We start from the raw sequence: 22155 nt of genomic DNA on the forward strand, positions 1-22155 counted from the left end.
CAAAAATTTAAAGAAATCAAAAGTATTATACATCTTTTTTATCAAACTTCTAATGATATTTTTGTTTTTTTTCTTTTCTTTTCTTTTTTTTTTGTTTTATAAAAATGATACTTATATGATTATATTAATGTTTCAATAGATGAAGCGCAATTGAATAATATATCAATTCAATTAATACATGCATTAACATAATTAAGAATTATGAAATAATAAATTTATTTAAAGTGACACAAATATCCACGCCTCCATAGAGATTCAAATCAATGACATTAAACTAGTTCATGAGACCTCAATCTTAACCATCATGCTAAGAAGTCATTGGTATGAACCTTTTTGAATTATTGCAAATGTAAACATGAATATATTTTTTAGTTGATGTAGTACCTTAAATAAATTTATAAGAAACTACACAATAATTTGATTACATTGCTTTATATGTTTAATGATGTTATGATTTTTTTTAGCATTTAATTAAAGAAAGAAAGAAAGTATAGGCGGTTATATATATATATATATATTATGCGATTCATTACATCATTTAATACATTTAAATTTAAATGCTGATTCAATACATCAATAATTCAAATCAATAAATACATGTAAACGAAACAAAACAGAAGCATACACACCCACATTTATAAGATTCAAACTCACAACTTTTCGATTGTGAGATCTCAACCAAATCAATCAAACGAAGCTCCATTGGTGAAATTGGAGGAGTTTTGAAGAAGCTCAAGGGCCAAAAGCAGAAGGAATCAAAACATAATCATCATCTTCTTCAATTTTTTAGAAGAAAGGACACATTCATGCGTGAATAATATTCATCATCCTCATGTATAGTGGGATATTTTTCAAGAGCCCAAATAAAAAGAAAAAAAGAAAATATTGATTAGGGCATGCAAAAGATTAATAAAATTAGGAAATTATATTTTAAAGTATATATATATATAGCTAGAGTTCCCCTTTTCTTGGAGAAATGCATTGCACAGCATCTAGTAGTTGTTGCCGTAATGATATCGAGGGCAATGATAGCCATATTCCAACACTTGACAAGAAAGAAATATATATATAAGAGAAGAGACAACTGAAATAAAAGCATAAAGTTCATGTTATCTAGTGCGAATCTAAGACAAAACAAATTTTGGTTAAGTGCAGTGTCGACGATCCCATGAAAATGTTTTGATAGTTAGATTCGGAAAGAATGATGAAATCTACTTTAGTCAATGCATTTTCAGTGGTGGGCATTGTTTTGTGTGAATGTATGTATGTATATGTATTGCTTCAAATAAAGATATTGGAGAAGTATTTAAATTTTTATATCAATATTAATTAAAGTGATTGTGCTTATTATATATATACACGAAGAAACGGGTGAATAACAATTTATCCTATGTGATATTGAAAATGAGCACATTACCTTTCTACAAAAAAAATATAGCAATTTACCTCTCTATACTTTTTAAAATGAAACAATTTACCTCTCTATACTTTTTAAAATGAAGCAATTTACCTCCTTATATAGGGAGGTAAAATTGTTTCATTTTGGAAAACATAGAGAGGTAAATTATTGTATTTTAAAAATTACAGGGAGGTAAATCGCTATACATTTTTTCATAAGAGAGTAATTTGCTCATTTGCAATATCACAAAGAGGGTTGTTTGCATTTTTACTAAAAAAGAAACTTTTGCCTCATCTTGTGCTATTTATTTATTTATATAGTTTCTTTTATGGGATTAGATGCAAGAGGACTTCATGTGAAGACAAGAACGGGCCTATAAAGAAAGAAGGAAAAAAAAGAAAAAAGCGCAGTGTGATCCTTTGAACGGTTACTAAGAGAGCAAAGCAACTCTTTGATTTGGGACGTAGTGAACTTCTTTTTTCTAAAACTCAGGAGTTGGATTTTGTAATTTCTTTTTTCTTCGTTCGGATGAGTTTATGTCTATTATTGTTTTCATAAGGGTTTGAGTAAAAGATAAATTAATTCTTTTTATATATTGTAATTCGAAATGGAAAAAAGTGATCGTTCTGCTCATGACTACACATCTGGGTTGTGGACTATATCTCCTTCCCATTATTACATGTATAAATGAAAAAAAATGCAAGCAACGGTCTTGTGATATTCTAGATGAGAAAATTGTCTTTTTATAAAAAAATAAATATCAATTTATCTCTCTGTGTTTTTAAAAATATAACAATTATTATCTTGTATTTTTAAAAATAAAGCAATTTAACTCCTTAGACAAGAAGGTAAATTGTTTCATTTTAAAAATATAGGAAATTAAATTATTATTTTTTTTCGTAAAAGGATAATTTGCTCATTTACAATATCATATCACAGAAAGGTAAATTGCATTAAACTTCATATAAATGTGAATTATATAACAAAAAAGTAATGCAATTTCCAGACAATATAAATGTGAATTATTTATTTATCCAATATTCTCTTGTTTTATTTATGAATACTTACCTTATCCAAAATAAAATAGCCAATTATCAAAGTTTACACTCCCACACGACGTTACCAATCACCAAATAAAAAAAAAAAAAAAGCAAAGAAATCAAGGTACAACATCTGAAACTAGTTGTACTATAGCTGAAGCAACAAATACAACCCCAACTATTACATTAAACTTTGATCATCATATGATTAGATCACTTGAACCAAGTAACTGAACCCCAAGAAATACTCAGGCCGTAGATTGGAATTGTAGGAATATGATCAGAAGACCTTCATACACCAAGTAACAGGGGAAAATCCTCTTCATTTACCTCCACTTCATATATTTATAAATATAACAATAGTATACTTGTTGGTTAATAAATGGAGACATATTGCATGAACTCTGGGTCGGACTCCAGACCCGCCATTGTTTCAGGCGCCAAAATCACCTCCAGATCAACGGATCCTCCCCCTTCTCTCCCAGGAAACGCAGAGATCTTGCCGTCGAATTTATTAGCCCGCCCGCTCCGAACCGCAACGGGTCGGCCCCACCCGAAATCGTTGTCGTACATTGGGAACCTTGGGGAGCTGCCCATCGTCACCATCGCGCCGTCGAAATTTCCCAGCGGGAAGCATTGCGGGTTCCTCTCCCAATCTTCTACGTACTTCCTCACAATAGCGTTATCGTGGGCCATCACGTTTTTGTTCAGCTGCGCTGCGCACCACCGCAGATCCTTAGACAACACGTCACCAGCCAATGCGTAGGTCGGAATGCTCTGTATTGCATTTCCGAAGTACAGCGGCTCAAGTTTCGGCTCCAGCCTGTGGCGGCAGTTCACAGCCATTCTGAACGTCGTCGTTTTCGAGGGTGGCAGCTTTCTCGCGCGGGTTATGCCGCGCCAGAGCAGCGCGCACAGTGATTGGAAGGATGATATCTCGACCGTTGGATTTCTATGTTTCGTTTCCCCGCAAACGGCGTTTCTCAGCCAGGTTAACGCCGTTAATTTGCTGTCGGGAAATTTCAACGTGTCGTTGCTGTGCTTGCCCATTAGCTCAGCGACGTCAATCCCGTCGTCATCTTCCAAACTACTATCATTAACTTTGGCTTTCAGCTTCAGAATTGATTCTCTGCTGAACTTGAAAATCCTCTCTCTTATCGGAGCGTCGCCGGAGAATGTAACCTGTGGGCCACCATCCGGGAGTTTGAGCACCGCCGGAGAAATCAGAACAGAATCACGGCTGAAATCCGGGGTGCGCGAAATCCACTTCACCCCTCTGCTCAACTCCGCAAAAGTATTGAAAAAGTTCCAGAACGAAGTCCCGTCCACGACGGCGTGGTTGACGGAGCAGCCAATAAAGACACCATCAGCCAGTTCCGTCACCTGAACGGCAAGAATAGGCCTGAAATGCCCTTCATAACTCACCGTTTCGTCAAATGCGAAGCAGCCCCTCACCGCTCCCGGCACATCGCCATCAGCCGGCCCCAGCATATCAGCGACATGGATGTGGGATCCATCAGCGTGAATGAAATCAACGCCAGCGTCATTGCAGGAAATATAAATATAGCCGTCAGCGTCACTGACTAGGCGGCCGGCGAGCGGCGGGAAATAGGCCAGGGTCTGAGAGAGGCTGCGTTTGAGCAAAGAAAAAAGTTGAGAAATCGGAAATGGTGGATTGGTGAACAAAATTCCTTTCTGAATGTAGTGGCAGGAGAGCATGGGGAGATCAGAAACAGAGAGCTTCAGCTCTCCTAAGGTGGATTCTTGATCAGGGAAAACTGCGCACTTTGATACCACAGGTAAAGATTGGGAAACCATCTTCGATATTTTCGCAGTTTGAAGTGAGAAGTGAAGAGTGAAATAGAGAGTGAGATGGAATGGGGATGGGGAGGGGGAGATGGGGGTATATATAGGAGTTGAATGGGGAATTGGGGTTCATGCATTTGAGGGATGGATGACAGTGTTCTAATTGGGGAGGCGTTGCTGATTTGGTTGATGCGTTGACTGAGGGAAACAGTGCATGTTTTTAGAATGATTGGAATTTGGATAACTCGTGTGCAACTGCAAAAAAAATTAATCAAATCAAGTTTCACATAATTAAATTAATTATACAATAAATATATCTCAAATAATATATTAATTTATTATATAATTAATTCAGATCTGACCAAATCTAATTCGAGTTAGAATTTTTTCCACACCCACCATTTTTTCTATTCAGCGTTTGTCTTATCATTGCCTGCGTTTGATCGTTCATTAACTTGTCAATAAAAATTTATTTTACAGATTTAATTCTTGAACTGCTCAAATTAAACTAATTTAAACTAAAAATAGTCTCATGCCAACTTCTACAATTAATGAAATTGTAAATATTAAATTATTTTTTCAAACACTTTAACGCTCACAACTTTTATTATTGTTTACCTTGCAACTTTTCTTACAATTTATTACAATTAAAAAAATAAAATTTATTACATACACCCTCAATTAGATTGAACTTTCCATACAAATTTTAAATTATTTTTTTATTACATATTACATTGTAGATTTTGTTAATCTACATAAAAACATAATCTCTTTTATAAAATTACAAGTATACATTCTAAAATCATTTATCTCGTGGGGGTTTCAAAAGAGAAAAAAAAAAGTCATTTATCTCCTCACTGAATACACGTATAATTGTATAAAAATAAAAAAATAAAAATATCTATATAATTAAATCTAATTTAGGGGATTCCACAATTTATTTTGGATTCATATTAATTAAGGATAATTACATTTACACCCTCTGATTTATGGTCTATATACACAAATTATTTTTATCTTTTGAAATATTACGCATAGACTTACTGAAACGTCAACATCATTTACACAAATCATTTATATCTTTTGAAAAATTACAATACACCCTTAAAAACGTTAACATAGCTGCATAAATTTTTTTATTTTTTTTTTTATTGTTATGAATAATTTTTATAATTACCCAAGAAATAGGAGTAAATTGTATAAATATATCATAAATACAAAAATATAAATGTAATTATCTTTATTAATTATTGAACTGAAATGTGGGAAATGACAGACCTCTCACGTCTGCCGGCCTGCAGTCATGTCGAAATTCCGGCGGTTTTAAGACATGAAAAAATTGCAGGGTCAACTTAGTGGTCGTACGTTGGACGAAGTCTATCTTTAGGCACTCGTGAAGAGAAACGATGGCGACGAGTTTGCTCTTTGCGTGTCATGTTGATATATCCATCAAACTAAAGCAAGCATTTCCTACCGATGGAAGGACAGGCGTGGAGTTAATTATTTAAATAATATTAAAAAAATAAATTATATAAATATAATTTATTTAAAATATATCGAGTAGTGAATGTGACCCGCGATTCGACTTGAAAAATATTTTCTTTAAAAAAAATTATCAAGTCGCGGATCGGATCCATGACTTAGTGTCGTGGACCCAATCCATGATTTTATATTGTGGATCAAATTCACGACATGAATTTGGCAATTCACAATTCATGCGTCTATAAATTTTTTTATTTTTTGTTTAATTTTATTTTTTATAAATTAATTATATTTAATTAACTTTTTACAACATATTAAAATTTTAAAACACATAATGATAAAATTGTATTAATTTTAAAAATATAATAAACAATACAAATGTAATAGTGTATATTTTTTATACAATTTTAAAAAAATACAATGAACTATACTGATAAGTTTGTGATAGTGTTGGAATCCTTCGATTGAAGCTCGAGACCAAATTCAAAATTTAGAAAAAGAATGCAAGTAATTCCGTGATATTATAAATGGATAAATTATTATCTTATAAAAAATTAGCAACTTACTTTCCTTTATTTTTTAAAATACAATAATTCATAAAGCAATTTATTGTATTTTACGAATTATTGCATTTTAAAAATATAAAATAAATTGGTTAGTGAATTATTATAGTTTCAATTAATAATTTATTTTGATTAAATTAGATCGTAGTGAATGATTGGTTATAAAGTATGATGCATGTTAAGCTCGCGATGTGCGAATAATAGTTGATAGTGTATTATTATTCGATCGTGTCAAATCAACCGAATATGTGTCAATCACTACACTAACATGTCCTTTGATGAAACGATGTATATATTATGTTGAAATGATACGTCTATTGAGTGTAATGATATGTGTATCGTAACATTTTACAACTTACACGTATATTTTCTAATAAACACAGCCCTCCATTTGCATTTCATTCGTTCAAATCAGATTGAAAGCATTCCTAATAATAGCAAGCATTATGATATTCTTTTTCGAAGGACTCCGAAGTATTATTTTGGTCTGGTTCTCAAAATTTGTACTTTTGCTACTTTGAGAATACAAAATCATTGTATTTTGAAAGACAAATTAACATTGCCATCGACAACATTGTTAAAAATTAAGAATCTAACTCTTGTCTTAACTTTCTGATCGTATATATATCTTTTATAACAAGCTTCAAGTAGGAGTCAATAATTTTTTATCCCAATTTCTAGTTGACTTGCTTATTTTTATATATCTACACTCAAAAAGTTTATACTTTAGTTAAAATTCTTCAATATTTAAATAAGTGATGTTGGTACGAGAATAATTTTAGAACTATAAATATGATAAAAAAAAAAAATTACATAACGTCTATAAACTATGTATTTATAAAAACGACATATAAACATTGTAATTTTTTTTAATTTGCGGGATTAAATCTGCTAAGTCTTAAAATAATTGAATAAAAAATTTACAATTTTTCTAAAATTTTCATTAAAAAAAAGGTTTAATTCCTAAAGTTCAGAGTAAATAGTATAGTTTATTCGTTAAGTTTGTATTCAGGATCACTTTAGTTCACCAAATTTATTTTTTGACTTAGTATTTTTAAACTTTAATTTTTATTTTAATTTAGTCCTTCTGACCATTTTTTGACAAAAATACCGAATAATGGTCATGTGATTGGAGCATGGCTTAATTAGTCTATAAAAACAATTTTCTTGTCTTTTATATTTTAAGAAAAAATAAACAAGCCTAGGCTGTGTTTATGACACGACCTTGTTCTTCAGTGTAGAACTTTAACTCAAAAATACACCTAGGCCTATTTCACACTAGTGATGTGTTTTCGTCCCAGAGTCAAGTTTTTACTATAATCCTTCTCCTATCGCAATTTTATTAACTTTTTAGCTATTTTTAGACGCAGATTCAACATTTTAAGGGGGAATTATTATTATTTTTTTTAAAAATGTTTATTACATTACATCATATACATCATTTAATACAATAATTAGTTCACATACAATATGTACTTAGTACAACATTTGCATTTTCACTCCTCCCATTACATTTTTCACACGATAAATTTTTAGCTTTACAGGGGATGTTGACTTAAATTAAAAGTTATAAGCAACTCCCTATCGATTTCTACAATTCATTAATAAAACATTCTCATTTCAACTTTTTTCCCCTTTCACTTTATTTTCAAACACTTCAAACTTTTATTGTGCTTAATTAAATTATAACTTTCCTACAATTTATTCCAACCACGTAGAAGGTATTACAAACACTATCGTACGTAGTCTAAGTAGAGATGAATAGAATACAACATAAATATTTTTAATTCATATGAAAGGATACTTTCAAAATTTAAATAACGTTAAATTTCAAATTTTATTGAACTTACATATAAAATTTGAGATTATTAACAAAATGAGGGATAACTGAAAAAAGTAACATAATTTGAAGTGAGAATTTTCACTTTATTCCAAATTCACTGCAAAAAATATAATATCTAATTATAGTTAAATGTATAGTTAATAATAAATACTCATAAACTACGTCTACGCAACAGTTGTCGACCGTGTTTTTTACGAGAATAGTTAAAATGTTTAGCCATGACAGTGTTTTTACCATGGCTCTTGGTTGCGGTAAACAATCTTTTTATTTTAAAAAATTAGGTTTTTGTATCGATTTTATTTCACTATAGTTAATCATAATTATTTATCATAATTTTTAGCTATATTTATTAATATTGTAATCAATAGTAATGTTTTCTTTCTTGTGATTTACGAACTAATCTGCGATTTCTGTCTTAGTTCAAATTAGTCTGAAGCAAATGAAAGTCCCCATCAAAAAATTTGGAAAGGATAAGGAAAGAGGACTTATAGACCTTTGGGAACTTCCTTTCCATACGAAGGGTGTAACAGTAATATTAAATTATTTCTGAGGGTATAAATATAATTTTGGATACCCAAAAATACTCCATAAATACATACATTGTATCTTGTCTATTGAGCGCTGCGCGCATGCACTGCAATCGTCTGCCTACACGTATGAGTAATCTTGTCAATGAATAGTAATTTGTTTTACTCCACAATTTTTGAATTTCTTCTTCTTGTTAATTCAATCTATCTTTACAGACTTAGGCATAAAAGAAATCATAAATGAAGTCCACCCAATACATCCCTAACTAACTATGCTTGTAGATGTAAGACCACAGTCTAAATTTCGGACAGTGCAACACCCAATTTTTGTTTGTTTGCTTCTCCAAAATATTAGTACAAACTTAATTTGCTGGTAAAAGTTCGGCCAGCGTTGTCCAATGTCGTGTAGGGAAATTTGAGTTTGAACCCTATCGGTTAAACCTAAATCAATTATATGATAAATATAATATATTTATTATAAAATTAGTATTAATTTAAAAAAAGTGATCAATAATATAACAAGTATAATATATTTATTTTTTAATTGATTTGATTCGAACAAAAAAATTATGATGTGTATGTTGTACATGCATGGAACCTTCCTCTGATTTTTTGCTTAAAACAGAGGGACATTGCCTTTTATGTGGAGGCGTCAGGACAAGCCGCGGATTCATGTCGACTTAATTACACATTAATGTTATGTAGTTAATGATGTCCTTTCCCCGATGTATAATAAAGATTAAATTAAATTAGGAATAATTACATTCTCCTATTTTGATTATTTGATATAATTATACAAAAAAAAATTTATAATTTGAAAAATTACATCTAGTACTAATTTAGATTTTATTCCGTAATAAATGGATCTATCCATTATTCAAAATTCACTAAATTTGTTGATATTAACAAAAAAAAAAAAACGTGAATGAAAAATTAACATTTACCCTCAATTGACTTATTATTAATTTATTATAGGTCAACCAATTTTTTTCTAACAAAACTACCCTTATAACGATGAAAATATAACTTCTCGCATGCATTAATGCGTAAAGATGTATAAGTATAATTTGATAAAAATAAATTATTTGACCTTCAATAAATCAGTAATAAGTCAATTCGACGTAAATATAGATTTTTATCGGACTTTTTTATTAATATCAATAAATTCGGTAAATTTTAACTAACAGATGTACTTATTTGTAAATAGAAGCAAACATCAAAATACTAGACGTAATTTTCTAAATCACGCGAATCATGTTATTGCACTGACTATGTTTTTTTTAAATACATCAATAGTTCTATCTCAGCCAACTATTAGTATAATATTCATAATGCAGCACATTAATATTTTCAAATCAATCAACAAAGTCAAATTAAACTAAGAAATAATGTACTATAATAAAAAATAAATTAAATATCTATAAAATGCGAATTTATAATTTTTTATTGTGAAACTTCAATTTTCCGGTTGGACTTTTTGTGCGTGGGGCCGGAGAGCTTGGCCGGTGCGCCGCCGATTCACATTCTGTAAGTTAACTGGCGGTTGTTCCTCTTATGCCTACGAAAGTTGGCAGAGAATCTCTTGATTCTGTTTACATACTTAATTAAACAGTATTTAATTATACGTCTAATTGTGATAATTTTTTAATAATTACTTGACTTAATTATGTATAAGATACATAGTTTAAATAAGTGGTGGAAAAAATTAACTATTTATAGTAATAAAAAGAATAAATTACATAACACCCCTTGATAAATATACAAACACTCCATATTTCTTATAGTATTACAAATACATCCCTTAAAGTTATAATTGTAATTACAACTAAACCCTCTATTTATAAATACTTCCTAAAAAAAGTTTCCACTAATACTCTCAAAAAATATAGTTATAATTTTTCACAAATAATAAAAATTATTTATATATTTTAATTTAATTTTAAAGATGTCGATGTAATTTACACTCCATAACTACACAGAAGGTCTTCTTAATAAAAATTAATCAAAACACAACCGTCTTTTCTAATTTTGTCGGCGCCAATAATGATTTAAAATGCATGAATTATAATAATGGAACAAAGGTGATATTATTTTATTAAGCAAATTTGTTGCTTTATAAATAGTCAAATACGTATGAATGTGATGTTGGTTAATGCGAAGGTCGGTATAGTAAATTCGTAATTAATTAACCTTTGGATTGATTTTTTTCAAATAATAAATAGTTGAAAATTGATAAAATTATATTTTTTAACTCATAGGATAGAATGTTATGCAACTAAAGCTTTTAGATTTGTGGGCTTGAAAACTTAATTATCAAAATCCAAATAAATTAACACTTTTCGCCCTTTTTTTGCAGTCAGAAAATAGATGAAAAATACACGTGCTGATCATGTGCAGGTTAGTCAACACGTCAGAAGGGAACAAATATAAACTTTCTTTTTCTTTTGTTAAGTAATTCATTCATTCGAGAAACATATCAATATAATTAAGACCAGTAAACGATTCAACAAATAATTAAAAATAAGTAAATTACAGTAACTCATAGAAAATGAGATAAATAAGCACACGTCCGATAAAATTCAAACCCATAATCTTAAACATATCTTTAGACCTGAACTTTAACTTTAACTATTAGACTAAAACATTATTGGTGGAACAATACAGACTTACCGACTAGTAGTTGCATTCTAGAGGGAATTTTGGCTCCAAAAATGAATCTCCCACCCTTTGTCACATTATACAAGATAACAAATTTCAACTTTCTTGGTAGAAAATTAGGGGAAATTCCCAGGCAATCGAAAGGAGCAAAAATTTGAGAAGAATACGGTGCGCAAGGAAACATTTCAAAATGTCACAAATTTTGAATTGTACTTTGAAAAGTGGTCCATTTAAAGACATGTTCCAATTCAAAGAGGTTTTTGATTGTTCTTTGAATAGTGGTATAGGTGGGCATAAGTTTTTTATATGGCTAGACTTATAGATATGTGCTAAATCTATCTTAATAGTTTCAATTACTCGATTAAACTCACAAAAGGAAGAAACACACTAATCATCCTTATATTTTGAAAAATTATACATACACCTATCAGAAACTTCAACATCATTACACAATAGACATTGCATATATTTAGAAGAAAAATCTTAACCTAAGCTAAATAGGTCTTGAAACGGGCTAAATTTTGGATGGTAAAATTACACTTTTAACCCCACAAGATAGGGGAGAGAGTGTCACCTGAAGTCCTTAACTTCACGGGTTTAACAATTTAAGCATCAAAATGAAAAAAAAAAAAAGAAACATTTTTAGTCCATTTTTCTACAGATGAAAGTGGCCGAAAAATACATGTGTTGATCATCTGTACATTAATCGACACGTTTGGAGGGGGGAAATAAACTTTTAGCAGCTCTAAGTTGCGTTATAGAGGGAATTTGGGCGCAAAAAATGAGTCTCCAGCCCTTTATCACATTATGCAACATAAAATGGGGGAAATTGCACTATTGTTTACAGAAAAGTATGGGACATTGTTCTTTATAGCTAATTTGTGTAAATAAATCATAGGTTAGGAGGTGAAATGTAATTATCCCAATAAACAATGATGATTACACTATTTGTCTATTAGAAATTAATTTGGGCACTAATTTTCAATAACAAGTACAATTTATTGTGAATTTCATATTGGATGTCGAAGCACCTCGTGTTGATGATCTCCTTCATTTAAAAGTTTAAACTATTAATATTTAATATTTTAATATGCTTACGCTTTATGGCATCTAGGTTTAATCACGCACGCACTCATATGGCATGTTTGCTTGGTAAAGTTGGTACGTATCAGATTTAATTAAATGATTGTGGGTTCAAATTTTATATAAAAATTATATATATTGATACATAAGTTTTAAGTAGACTTATAGTTTGGGAGGCATGAGCTTACATGTGATAGTGATCAAAGACAAAAATAGTCAGGGGCAGGTTTTTGCCCATAAATTGCATGTAAGTGATTATGTTAGATATACATAAAATACGCATGTAAAAGAGTTGTCCGAAGCAAATTTATAGTTTGTCTTAATCTGTGCTTTTCTTCTATGTCATGATTGTACCATTTTCAAGTAATGAAAAAATTATTTTATGTGTCACTATGATATATATTTTAATCTGTAATTTGACACATTTTATAAATAACTATTTACTTATCATTCAAATTTATATAAATTATTGGTATTTTTTAGTTTTATGATATTCCATTTAAAACTAGTGATTTTGGTGATATGGTAAGTTTTAAATGAAAAATATCTATTTTGTTTTTGATTGGATTATTAATTAGTCATACGTTAAGTACGCCTTCATACATGCGCTACAAAAAAATAGTTTAATAGCGACGGAAATTTTCGATAGTTGATATTTATCGGTGTTATAGATGGTCTTTTCAACGGATATCAGACAGTATTGCCTGATACCTTGACGATGTTGCAAAATCCACTAGAAAGAATTTATGGAAAAGTACCAACAAAATATCCATAGGAACATCCAATGGATCACAATTTTTCCATCAAATGGGATAAAATCCCCAATTACTTGGGCGAAGTTCAAATCAATTTTCACCAAAATAATAAATTCTAGAATTAAGATTTCCGAGGCCTTAGTTATAAGATCAAGATTGCCGACCCCCCACCCACACCCCACCATACTGAACTAAAATTGCAATTTTTTCCTCCATTTTCCATGTCAATGATCTAGGTGGCAGTTGTCCCAATTTAAAAGTCCTAAAATTGGCCACATGTTAGGAAAATATTATTTTTGATAATGGCTAATTACTACTATTAAAAGTGAAAAAGTATGATAAATACTAAGTAGTTATAACTATGCAACAACTATTAACCGTTGTTTCTGCAAGCAAAGTAAAAAACATTAATCCCAACCAAACACAATGACAAACATTTTTGTTATAATAATAAAAACCATGACAAATATTAATTAATCGCGATCAAAATTTAATTTTTTGTATCAATTTGGTTTGACTCTGATGAATAATATTGATTTAACATGATTTTTTTTTGGGGGGTATTTTCAGCATTTATAAATGCGCTTGCGGTTGTATTTTTGCCACATATATTAGTCGGTAATCAAGAGATCCAACTTCACAAACTTCAAACTCACGGGCGGCATTTTCACCAATAATTACAGCAAACATTCATAGGACCTATACATATTACGTACTTAGTTTTAATTCACGTATCACATTTTGCATGACCTGATCATAAAGTCAGCAAATGCTTTTAGTTCAGCATTCATGTACTAGAGTAGCTGAGAGTTTGAAAATACAGGTAGATTCCCACCAGTATTCCTTGAACTTGGCTTTCCGCAGAAAAGGGCCGGCCAGCCACCCTCCCTCTCGATGATGTAAGGTTCAGATAACCAAACTCCTCCAGAAGTCAACAAACAGAACACAAGTGTTCATAGTATTTTGTTACAAAAAAGACTACTTAACAGGTTTCACTCCAGTTGGATATTCATCGGGTTTGGTCTGACTTGAGGTCGGTACCACCCCTATGCTGTTGCATGTCTCAAGCTGGGGTGGACGGAACCTGAGAAATACCACTAATTGTTCGGCTGGTCGAGAGATTCCTAACTAAAATCATTTCATACTTAAATTAGTTCGAAAAAGAGTTTAAAAAATTATAACACATGTATAATTACTCAAGATTATCGTATCTGGTCCAGAAAAGGTTGTAGGATGTATTTATAAGAGACAAGTGTCCGCACTTGTATAGACTCACGTGTCAAGATTCCCGCCATTCAGATCTCCTGGAATTGACTGTCCTGTCATTGAGTTGAGTCCAATCCGATCCAGTAGACAAAAACGTGGATCTTGTCCCGTTGTGGCATTTTGAATCCTATGAAAGATACTTCCGTCTTATGAGGAATTTTTCTTGTTTTACCCGATTAGAATTTAAAATAGAATCTCAATTATTTAAGGTACTAGTCAGTAGAAATAGTACCATAATTTTTAGGTGTTTGTGGTCTAGAATTGAAAGGAAAACCATTACTCTTATTGTATCAGCTCATCACTAAAATTTTCTAATACTTGAATCGGATCGAATTCAAAGACATAACATCGTAAAACAAATTGTGAAAAGTAATAAATACAAACAGTAATCACGTGAACTATTTTTAGTACAACTAGATGTAGCAAATGGGTGGTTGGGTCGGCCTTACAAGGTGTCGAGTCTAATACAAATTCAAATGTATAGATCAAGTTGAAAATGAGTCGATTTTGATACGATTGGATTCAATTCAATAAGATTTTCTTTTCTTTTTTTTTTTATTTTTCTTGTGATAGATTTTGAATTGCTATAAAATCTTATTTATTAATTGTTAGTATATAATGTGTGTTATTACAATATGAAATATAATTATATATTGTTAGTTTTTAATAATCACTTTTGTCAAAATATTGCACCGGACTTATTTACTGAAATCTCAGTTCGATTATTTTATTTTATAAAATGAACAGTCTACTATTGGACAAGCAATCTGATTTGCAATATAGAGTGGAAATGTAGCACCCTCTACAGTACTGTGCTAGAAGGTACAAGGAACCAACAGGGAATCCTTTTATTTATCTTCTTAGATAGAAAGATAAATTATTTTAAAAAATACGGGAGAGTAAGTTGTTGCATTTTAAAAAATATTGAGAGAAAAATAATTTTTTTTTTATAAAAAGATAATTTACTCATTTATAATATCGTATGAGATTACTTATATTAGTGTTAACAAACCAACCAAGGACGTGTAGTACATCTTACGTGCCGGCCTTTTCTTATTTTTTTAATCAATTTTGAAAATAATATAAAATTAAAATAATATTTAATTGATTAATTAATACGAAATAAATGTGATAAAACTCATTTAGCACCCATTAAAAACCGTATAAGACCTATGATCTAGTTAGAGTTGGTTAAATACACAACTCATGTCGAACTCGTGATTATAGTAACTGGGTTAAATGTATTTTTGGTTCTGTAATTTAGGTAATTTAGCATTTTTATCCTTTAATATTTCAGGATTGTATATATTTTGATCCTACATATTTTTAATTTTTAATATTTCAGTATTTTATTTTTATCGGAGTTCACCTCTACTTGCAAGAAGGGTGAATTACGATCAAAAAATAGCTGAAATTGTAAAAATTAAAAAGATTCAGAGTCAGAATACTATCCTAAAAAGTTCAAGGACAAAAATGCTGTCAAAAATAAGTCAGTAGAAACAATAGCCCCAATTTAAAAAGTAGCGCGAGGTGGATACGTATTTCTCGGGCGAGAAGAGTGAAATTCGATGGGGAAAAAAATTGAAATTGCAAATATTAATAAGACGTAATACTAAAATGTTGTCTTCAAAAAATTAAAGAATGAAACCGCCAATTAACATAAATTACGAGACCAAAAAAAACACTTCAACTTATAGTAACATTTTTACAGGACCAAAAATGCACTTAAACCTATAGTTACATTTTTTATCAATTATATAATACTATTAAAAAAGACCTTCGTTGGACTAATAAAAAAAAAATGATGAAACTTATGTTGGACTTGTAAGGACCCACGTTGAACCCATAATATAGTTGAATTTAATTAAACGTGATTCAAAATTAAAATTCTTTTAACTCAATCCAACTCAAAGCTAATTGGGTTGAGTTACAATTGTAAGTTGTGATGCAGCTTGCGATTCGACTCGTATCCTGTTGTGCGAGGTATTGTTTGTTCTAAATTGTACGAGCCTCACGGGTTTATTTTAAAAAGGCGCATCGTTAGGAAAAAAAGACATTAAGCCTATAAACTACTCAAATTCTTTATCCGCATCAATATAAAATATTTGCATCAATATAAAATGTTTGCCTACACGATCAAGTTGAAACCTATATTACCACTGCTATTTGCAGCCTATCCTATGTGTTAGAAGATATACGAACCACATGGCAAGCCCTTGTCCGTTGGGGATCCTGGTGATCTACTATCCCCATTCTAGCTCATGTTTGGATTGGGTGTTATTACATATTTTTACATATTTAATGTTTACGTATTTAATTTTTCCAGCTCCCTTGTGGAGTTAGATGAGAGAGAGAGAGTGACCCTCGGGTGAGCGGGACGAACGAAGGAGCTAACCAAAGGTCTATAAATAAATAGATGGGGTTAGACGTAAATGTGTTGCTATTTCTTATATTTTTAAAGAAAAGTTCGATTTATTAATTTTTGAATCAAAATATCGAAACTGGTTCAATTATCGAAAAGTTTTAATTGAGGATCTCTTAATTAGCCTAATGTGTGCCCATTTTCTCAGGTTAATTTACAGTACTCAACTTGGATTCTTGATGGAGTAGAAGCAATTGAAAGTAAAGAATAACGAGAACACGTCTTCAATTTAAAAAGTCAAAATAGTTTATTGCTGAATGATTCTTTTGATAGAATTATCAACTATTTAAAAAAAAAAGACTCATCATCCTTGTTAGGCAGAATAGGCATAGAACTAGCAAAAATTTGGATTGCCTCAAAAGCTTGTGAGACTCGGCCAAGAACACGGCACTGCAATAGCAATACTCTTTAAAAATATTACGCCAAAAAAATAACTACATAAAATAAAAGAAAATATGCAAAGTTCGCTAAAAAATAGAAAAATATAAAGAATCGACCTGACGCTGGTCGAAATGATGGAATTGTGCAACAATCGACAGCCCCTCACAACAAAAGTGGTGAGAGATTGGATTCTCCTTTCAAAAACTATTGAAATGGTGGATGGCACGACCTGAAACTTTAATCGGATTAAAAGTACGTTATAACTGTTTGAAGTTCCATCATCAAAACACGCAACTGAAACACCAAATGTTTGACTTACGTCTATCCAAACGCTAAAAAATATATCCGTCTCTTGTTCTACATGAATTTCACTACCCGTGTGGTCAGCACAACCTCGACCTGGATCAGCCTACATAAACTCTCGCGGGATAGGTCCTCCAGGTAATTTCTATTTAGTTTCTCTTTTTTTATCCCACCACACATTCTGATAATGATAATATAGCAGTCCAATCCTCAATCCTCAGCAGCTAGTGAGGATCAAAAGTTGTCCCTGAACAGAGTTGCTGAATCATGGAAGAGAAGGACAAGCATGTCGTGACAACATTAGATACCCTCTGCTCAAGACCCATTCACCTGGAACCTTTTAGTCCCATCATCAACTTGGACTCATATTCCTCACTCGTCTTTGTCTATGAGCAAGCTAATTAAGACTCCTACGAATTTTCCACTAGTATAGATAAATTATACCCGTGCATGCTATGCCATCACGCACTATTTTGAGTTTTGATTCTTGGTCATTACACAGTTTTAGCTCTATTTTGGGTAGATCACAGTGATAGTTTTTTGATACTTAAGTTAATAAAAATCAGTTCGGGAATGAAATTCAATGCAATTGAATGTAAGATGAATTACTTACTTGGCATTTGCCGTTTCGGTGGTTTTATACGCATGGAAGCTTGGGCTTAGTCATATTAAAGGGGTTAAATGCAATTTACCTTCTGTGATATGTGTAATGAGCAAATACCTCCTACGAAAAAAGAAAACAGCAAATTACCTCTCAGTATTTCAAAAAATAAAGCAAATTAGATTAAGGGTAATTTGCTTCATTTTTCAAAACACAAGAGATAATTTGCTATTTTATTTTTTACATGAATTTTTTCCTTCTACTGTAGTGAACCTATAAAACTCGTGCAGGAGTCGAGTTTTAAATCAAGTTTTGCAAATCAACTCGACTTATTTATCACTCCTAATTACACTCTATTCATCTAAGAATTTTCATCATCTTCCAATAATCCAATAATATTGGATAAATTCAAAGTATGACATAATATTCAACCAAGACTTCCATTGCACCACACCTATGAAGACAAATATCTGATATCAAATCAAGAACAACAAGAAGACCATGTGAATCATATTCACTATGACATACTGAACCTGTCTTATCAAACAAAGTTGCATCTTGTTGATTTTGCAGCTTTTATACACCGAAACGAAAAAATAATATTAATAAAAAAAAAATTCAAATAACATTTTTAAAATTAAACCGAAGATATATATACATATATATATATGATCCACCTGAATATAAATATTAATAACAAGAATCACGCATAATAAATTATTATTATAAATAATTAGTGATATGTCTATAATAACACAAATATTGTCGCTATGGCGCTTATTACTACATAAGATTCATCAATTGTTTCTAAATAATGAAAATTTTATACATAATTATGCTTATTACATAATTCTTTCATTTTGTAGTATTCGATCATTGGATAATTTAATACATTAAATTCAAAAGTTGATTCTATACATCGTTATTTTTCAAAACAAATTTGTTAAAAAAATAAAAAATAATTATAAAAACAGACTATATACCTACATTTTTTTTTAATATTTCAAACCCACAATCATTTTATTAAGAGGCGTCAATTCTACCACTCAAACAAAACTTCGTGGACAAGATGATAGCTAGATTCATGCACGATGGTATAATTTTGTGGATCTCTTTCAAGAGTCAATTGAGCACACAAAAAGGAGGATAAGGGTTGCAAGAATAAATGCACTTAAATATACTAAAAATAAAGTGTAGCTTTTTTGAATATACGAATCTTACAAGTATTAGTACATTAATGTTAACAACTCAAACTCTTTTCTAGGAGAAATACATTGCACGGCATCTAATGTTTTGATTATTTGCTTTCATAGTGTCAATGATAGCCATCCAAAAAAAGGGTTTGGAATCAATTCAATTCTTTTTATTTCAAATCATATTATATTTTTTATTTTATATGTGTGATATATATATATATATATGTTATAAGTATAAAAATTATGTTATTTGTTTTATTAAAAAAATATATATTATACACGGAATGTGTACTTATTAAATAATAGAAGATGCAATAGAATTTTAAATAATATAGTAAAATATAATATTGGTGATAATTTTTAGTTGTCACTAAAAAACTTATATCAAGTGACAGTAATTTTGATCTTGTTCTTGTAATTGTACAATTATTAGTGACAATCATTCCATGTAAAGTTGCTATAACAGATAATTATTTGCGGTAAATCTATAATCACAATTTAGTGACAACACAGTATAGCAACAAAAGTTATTTATTATCATTAAACCGTCGTTATCTATATGTCACTAATTGTCTTTATCGGTGATTTTATGAACAACTTTTTGGCCTTATTCTTGTTGGTTGCAATTTTTACATAAATAATGGTCCTACATATGAAATTCAATATTGTGATAAAATAAAATTTGTGTTACTATACATATAATTAATAATATATTAACTATCACCTAATTTATTTTATTTCATTTTTTGTATTGCACAATTTATCTATTTTTGTTTTGAAATAAAAATTTTAATGTAAATCAGAAAAGGGGAATATATGAGTGAGGAGAGGAGACAATTGATGGTTGATGTCAACTTGTCTAGCACAAAGATATAGGAAGAATTTTTGTCAAGTACGGAATCCCCTGCATGAATTTGACACCTTTATCCAAAAATTTATGTCGTTCGGATATTCTATCACACTTTAATATCATATAAATTAATTAGAAAAAATTGGATATGGGAAGAATGATGAGTTTTCACTTTAGTGGTCAAAGCAATTTCCATGGTGGGCATTTGCTTGTCCTATTGTCATCATTTGATCCAAATAAAGATTTGGGTACTTTTGTACATATATATGAAGAAAAAACTATGTAGCTCACCTTGTGTTAGCTTTATTATTTGGTCATGTTTATTATTTGTTTACTTTTATAATATTCAACACGGGATTAGTTGATGGAGTCTGAAATTATCAATTTTTAAATAGAATAAGATATGGGTTATAATTTAATTTATATTGAGTGAATTATAATTCACCCAAGCTCGTAAACGACGGATATGACATGATATGTTGCAGTAACGAAAAAGAAAGAAGGTAGAGGAAGACTTGAGCAAAGATCGATATTTGTGCCTTTTTTGTCTTATTTATGAATATTTTGGTAAACGGCTTGAACAATCAATTTTTTAAATCCATTTTGATATGTGTGGGATTATTTTATCAATTTTTAATAATAATTTTTATCATCTTAAATAAACAAAAATATAAAATTATCCTATCAAATAAATCACTATTGTAATCCCATATTTATCTATCACCTTTTTATCTAGTTAGTAAACATGGTCAGAGTATGAACCCTCACATATATAAAAGTTATGATAAATTACGTCGAGACCTCTTTAAATTAGATGTAGTTAAGTTACTCTCTATATTTTTTTTTTCTTTTTTTGAAGAATTATGAGTTCAGTCCTTAAAGGGGTGTCATTGTAATTTATATTAGAGGGAATTTGTGTGAATTTTTTGCCTTTGAGAAAATGTCGATGTGAACTATTATTATAAATTCAAAAAATGCACTTATAATTTTATAAATGATAGAAAATATTTATTTAATTCGACTTCTACTCAAGGATATTAATATAAAGTACCCTATAAATGAAATAGATTACATGTGTCTATCTCTGTATATTACAAATGGATTAAATGCAATTTACCTCCCTGTGATATATGAAATGAGCAAATAATCAAAAATTGACAAATTAGCCCCTTTTGTTTAAAAATATAAATTAAATTATCACCCTGCCAATGGTTTAGAAAAGGGATAATTTGTTTCATTTTTCAAAACATAAAGGATAATTTACTATTTTATTTTTTACAATAATTTTTTTTACTCATTTCTCGTGTCGAGGGAAAAGCAACTCATAAGTACCACAATTTGTTTTTATAAATAGTTTAGATAATATACACTAGGAAAAAAGTTTTATCGACAAAATTTAGATGAAAGATTCTATCATTGATTATATTATTAAATATTAAAAAAAATATTTTATAACAATGAATTATAATTTTAACAGTGATAATTGTTTTGAAAAGGTTGTTATTAGAAAATATTAGTGACAAGTAAAAGTTGAATAAAAGTGTTACAAAAAAAAAAAATTAGGATACATATTATTGACACTAAAAAAAATTTAGAATAAAATACATTTAAAAGACCCGATGTAAATTGGCTAATAATTGAATTTTAAATTAAAAAAATTTGCATGAGTGTTTATATTAAATTTGGATTTTAGGCACCTTGATCGATTGATTCAAGATAAAAGTATAAGATTATTTTTTTTTATTTTGAATTGATTAAATTGATCAAATTATATTCAAATACGGTCCGTATGGACACTAGTCCATAACAAATCCTGTGGTGTTAAATCCCGACAAAAGTGGGCCCAACCACCTAAAATCCTACCCACACACCTATGAAAATGGGCATTCACCATCCAACAAATCATTGCATCCATACAACACACAAGACACAAATCACAATACACAGCAAAATAGAAGGACTCAGTCCGAAACTCTTTGT

At 30.1% G+C, this 22155-nt stretch overlaps 1 protein-coding gene and 1 long non-coding RNA gene across 2 annotated transcripts; both read right to left on the reverse strand.

Moving 5' to 3' along the window:
- Positions 1–2564: 2564 nt before the first annotated feature.
- LOC105160910 (putative acetyltransferase At3g50280) lies at positions 2565–4325 on the reverse strand. The gene has a single exon (XM_011078429.3). It carries the CDS (start codon positions 4255–4257, stop codon positions 2815–2817), a length of 1443 nt encoding a protein of 480 aa, XP_011076731.2. The 5' UTR covers positions 4258–4325; the 3' UTR covers positions 2565–2814.
- A 12763-nt stretch (positions 4326–17088) lies between these two features.
- Positions 17089–17670, reverse strand: LOC148788509 (uncharacterized). Its single transcript, XR_016065234.1, has 3 exons — positions 17545–17670; positions 17342–17460; positions 17089–17234 (listed from the first exon to the last, which is right to left on the reverse strand). It is a non-coding gene; the product is annotated as an uncharacterized LOC148788509 (long non-coding RNA).
- Between the last annotated feature and the right edge of the window lie 4485 nt (positions 17671–22155).

Source organism: Sesamum indicum, linkage group LG4, assembly GCF_026168435.1.
Source record: "Sesamum indicum cultivar Baizhima isolate 11 linkage group LG4, ASM2616843v1, whole genome shotgun sequence".
NCBI classification, from domain to species: Eukaryota; Viridiplantae; Streptophyta; class Magnoliopsida; order Lamiales; family Pedaliaceae; genus Sesamum; species Sesamum indicum.

Bases quoted from the DNA above. Each gene is read 5' to 3' on its own strand.
- LOC105160910 (XM_011078429.3), bottom strand. From the start codon at position 4,257: ATGGTTTCCCAATCTTTACCTGTGGTATCAAAGTGCGCAGTTTTCCCT.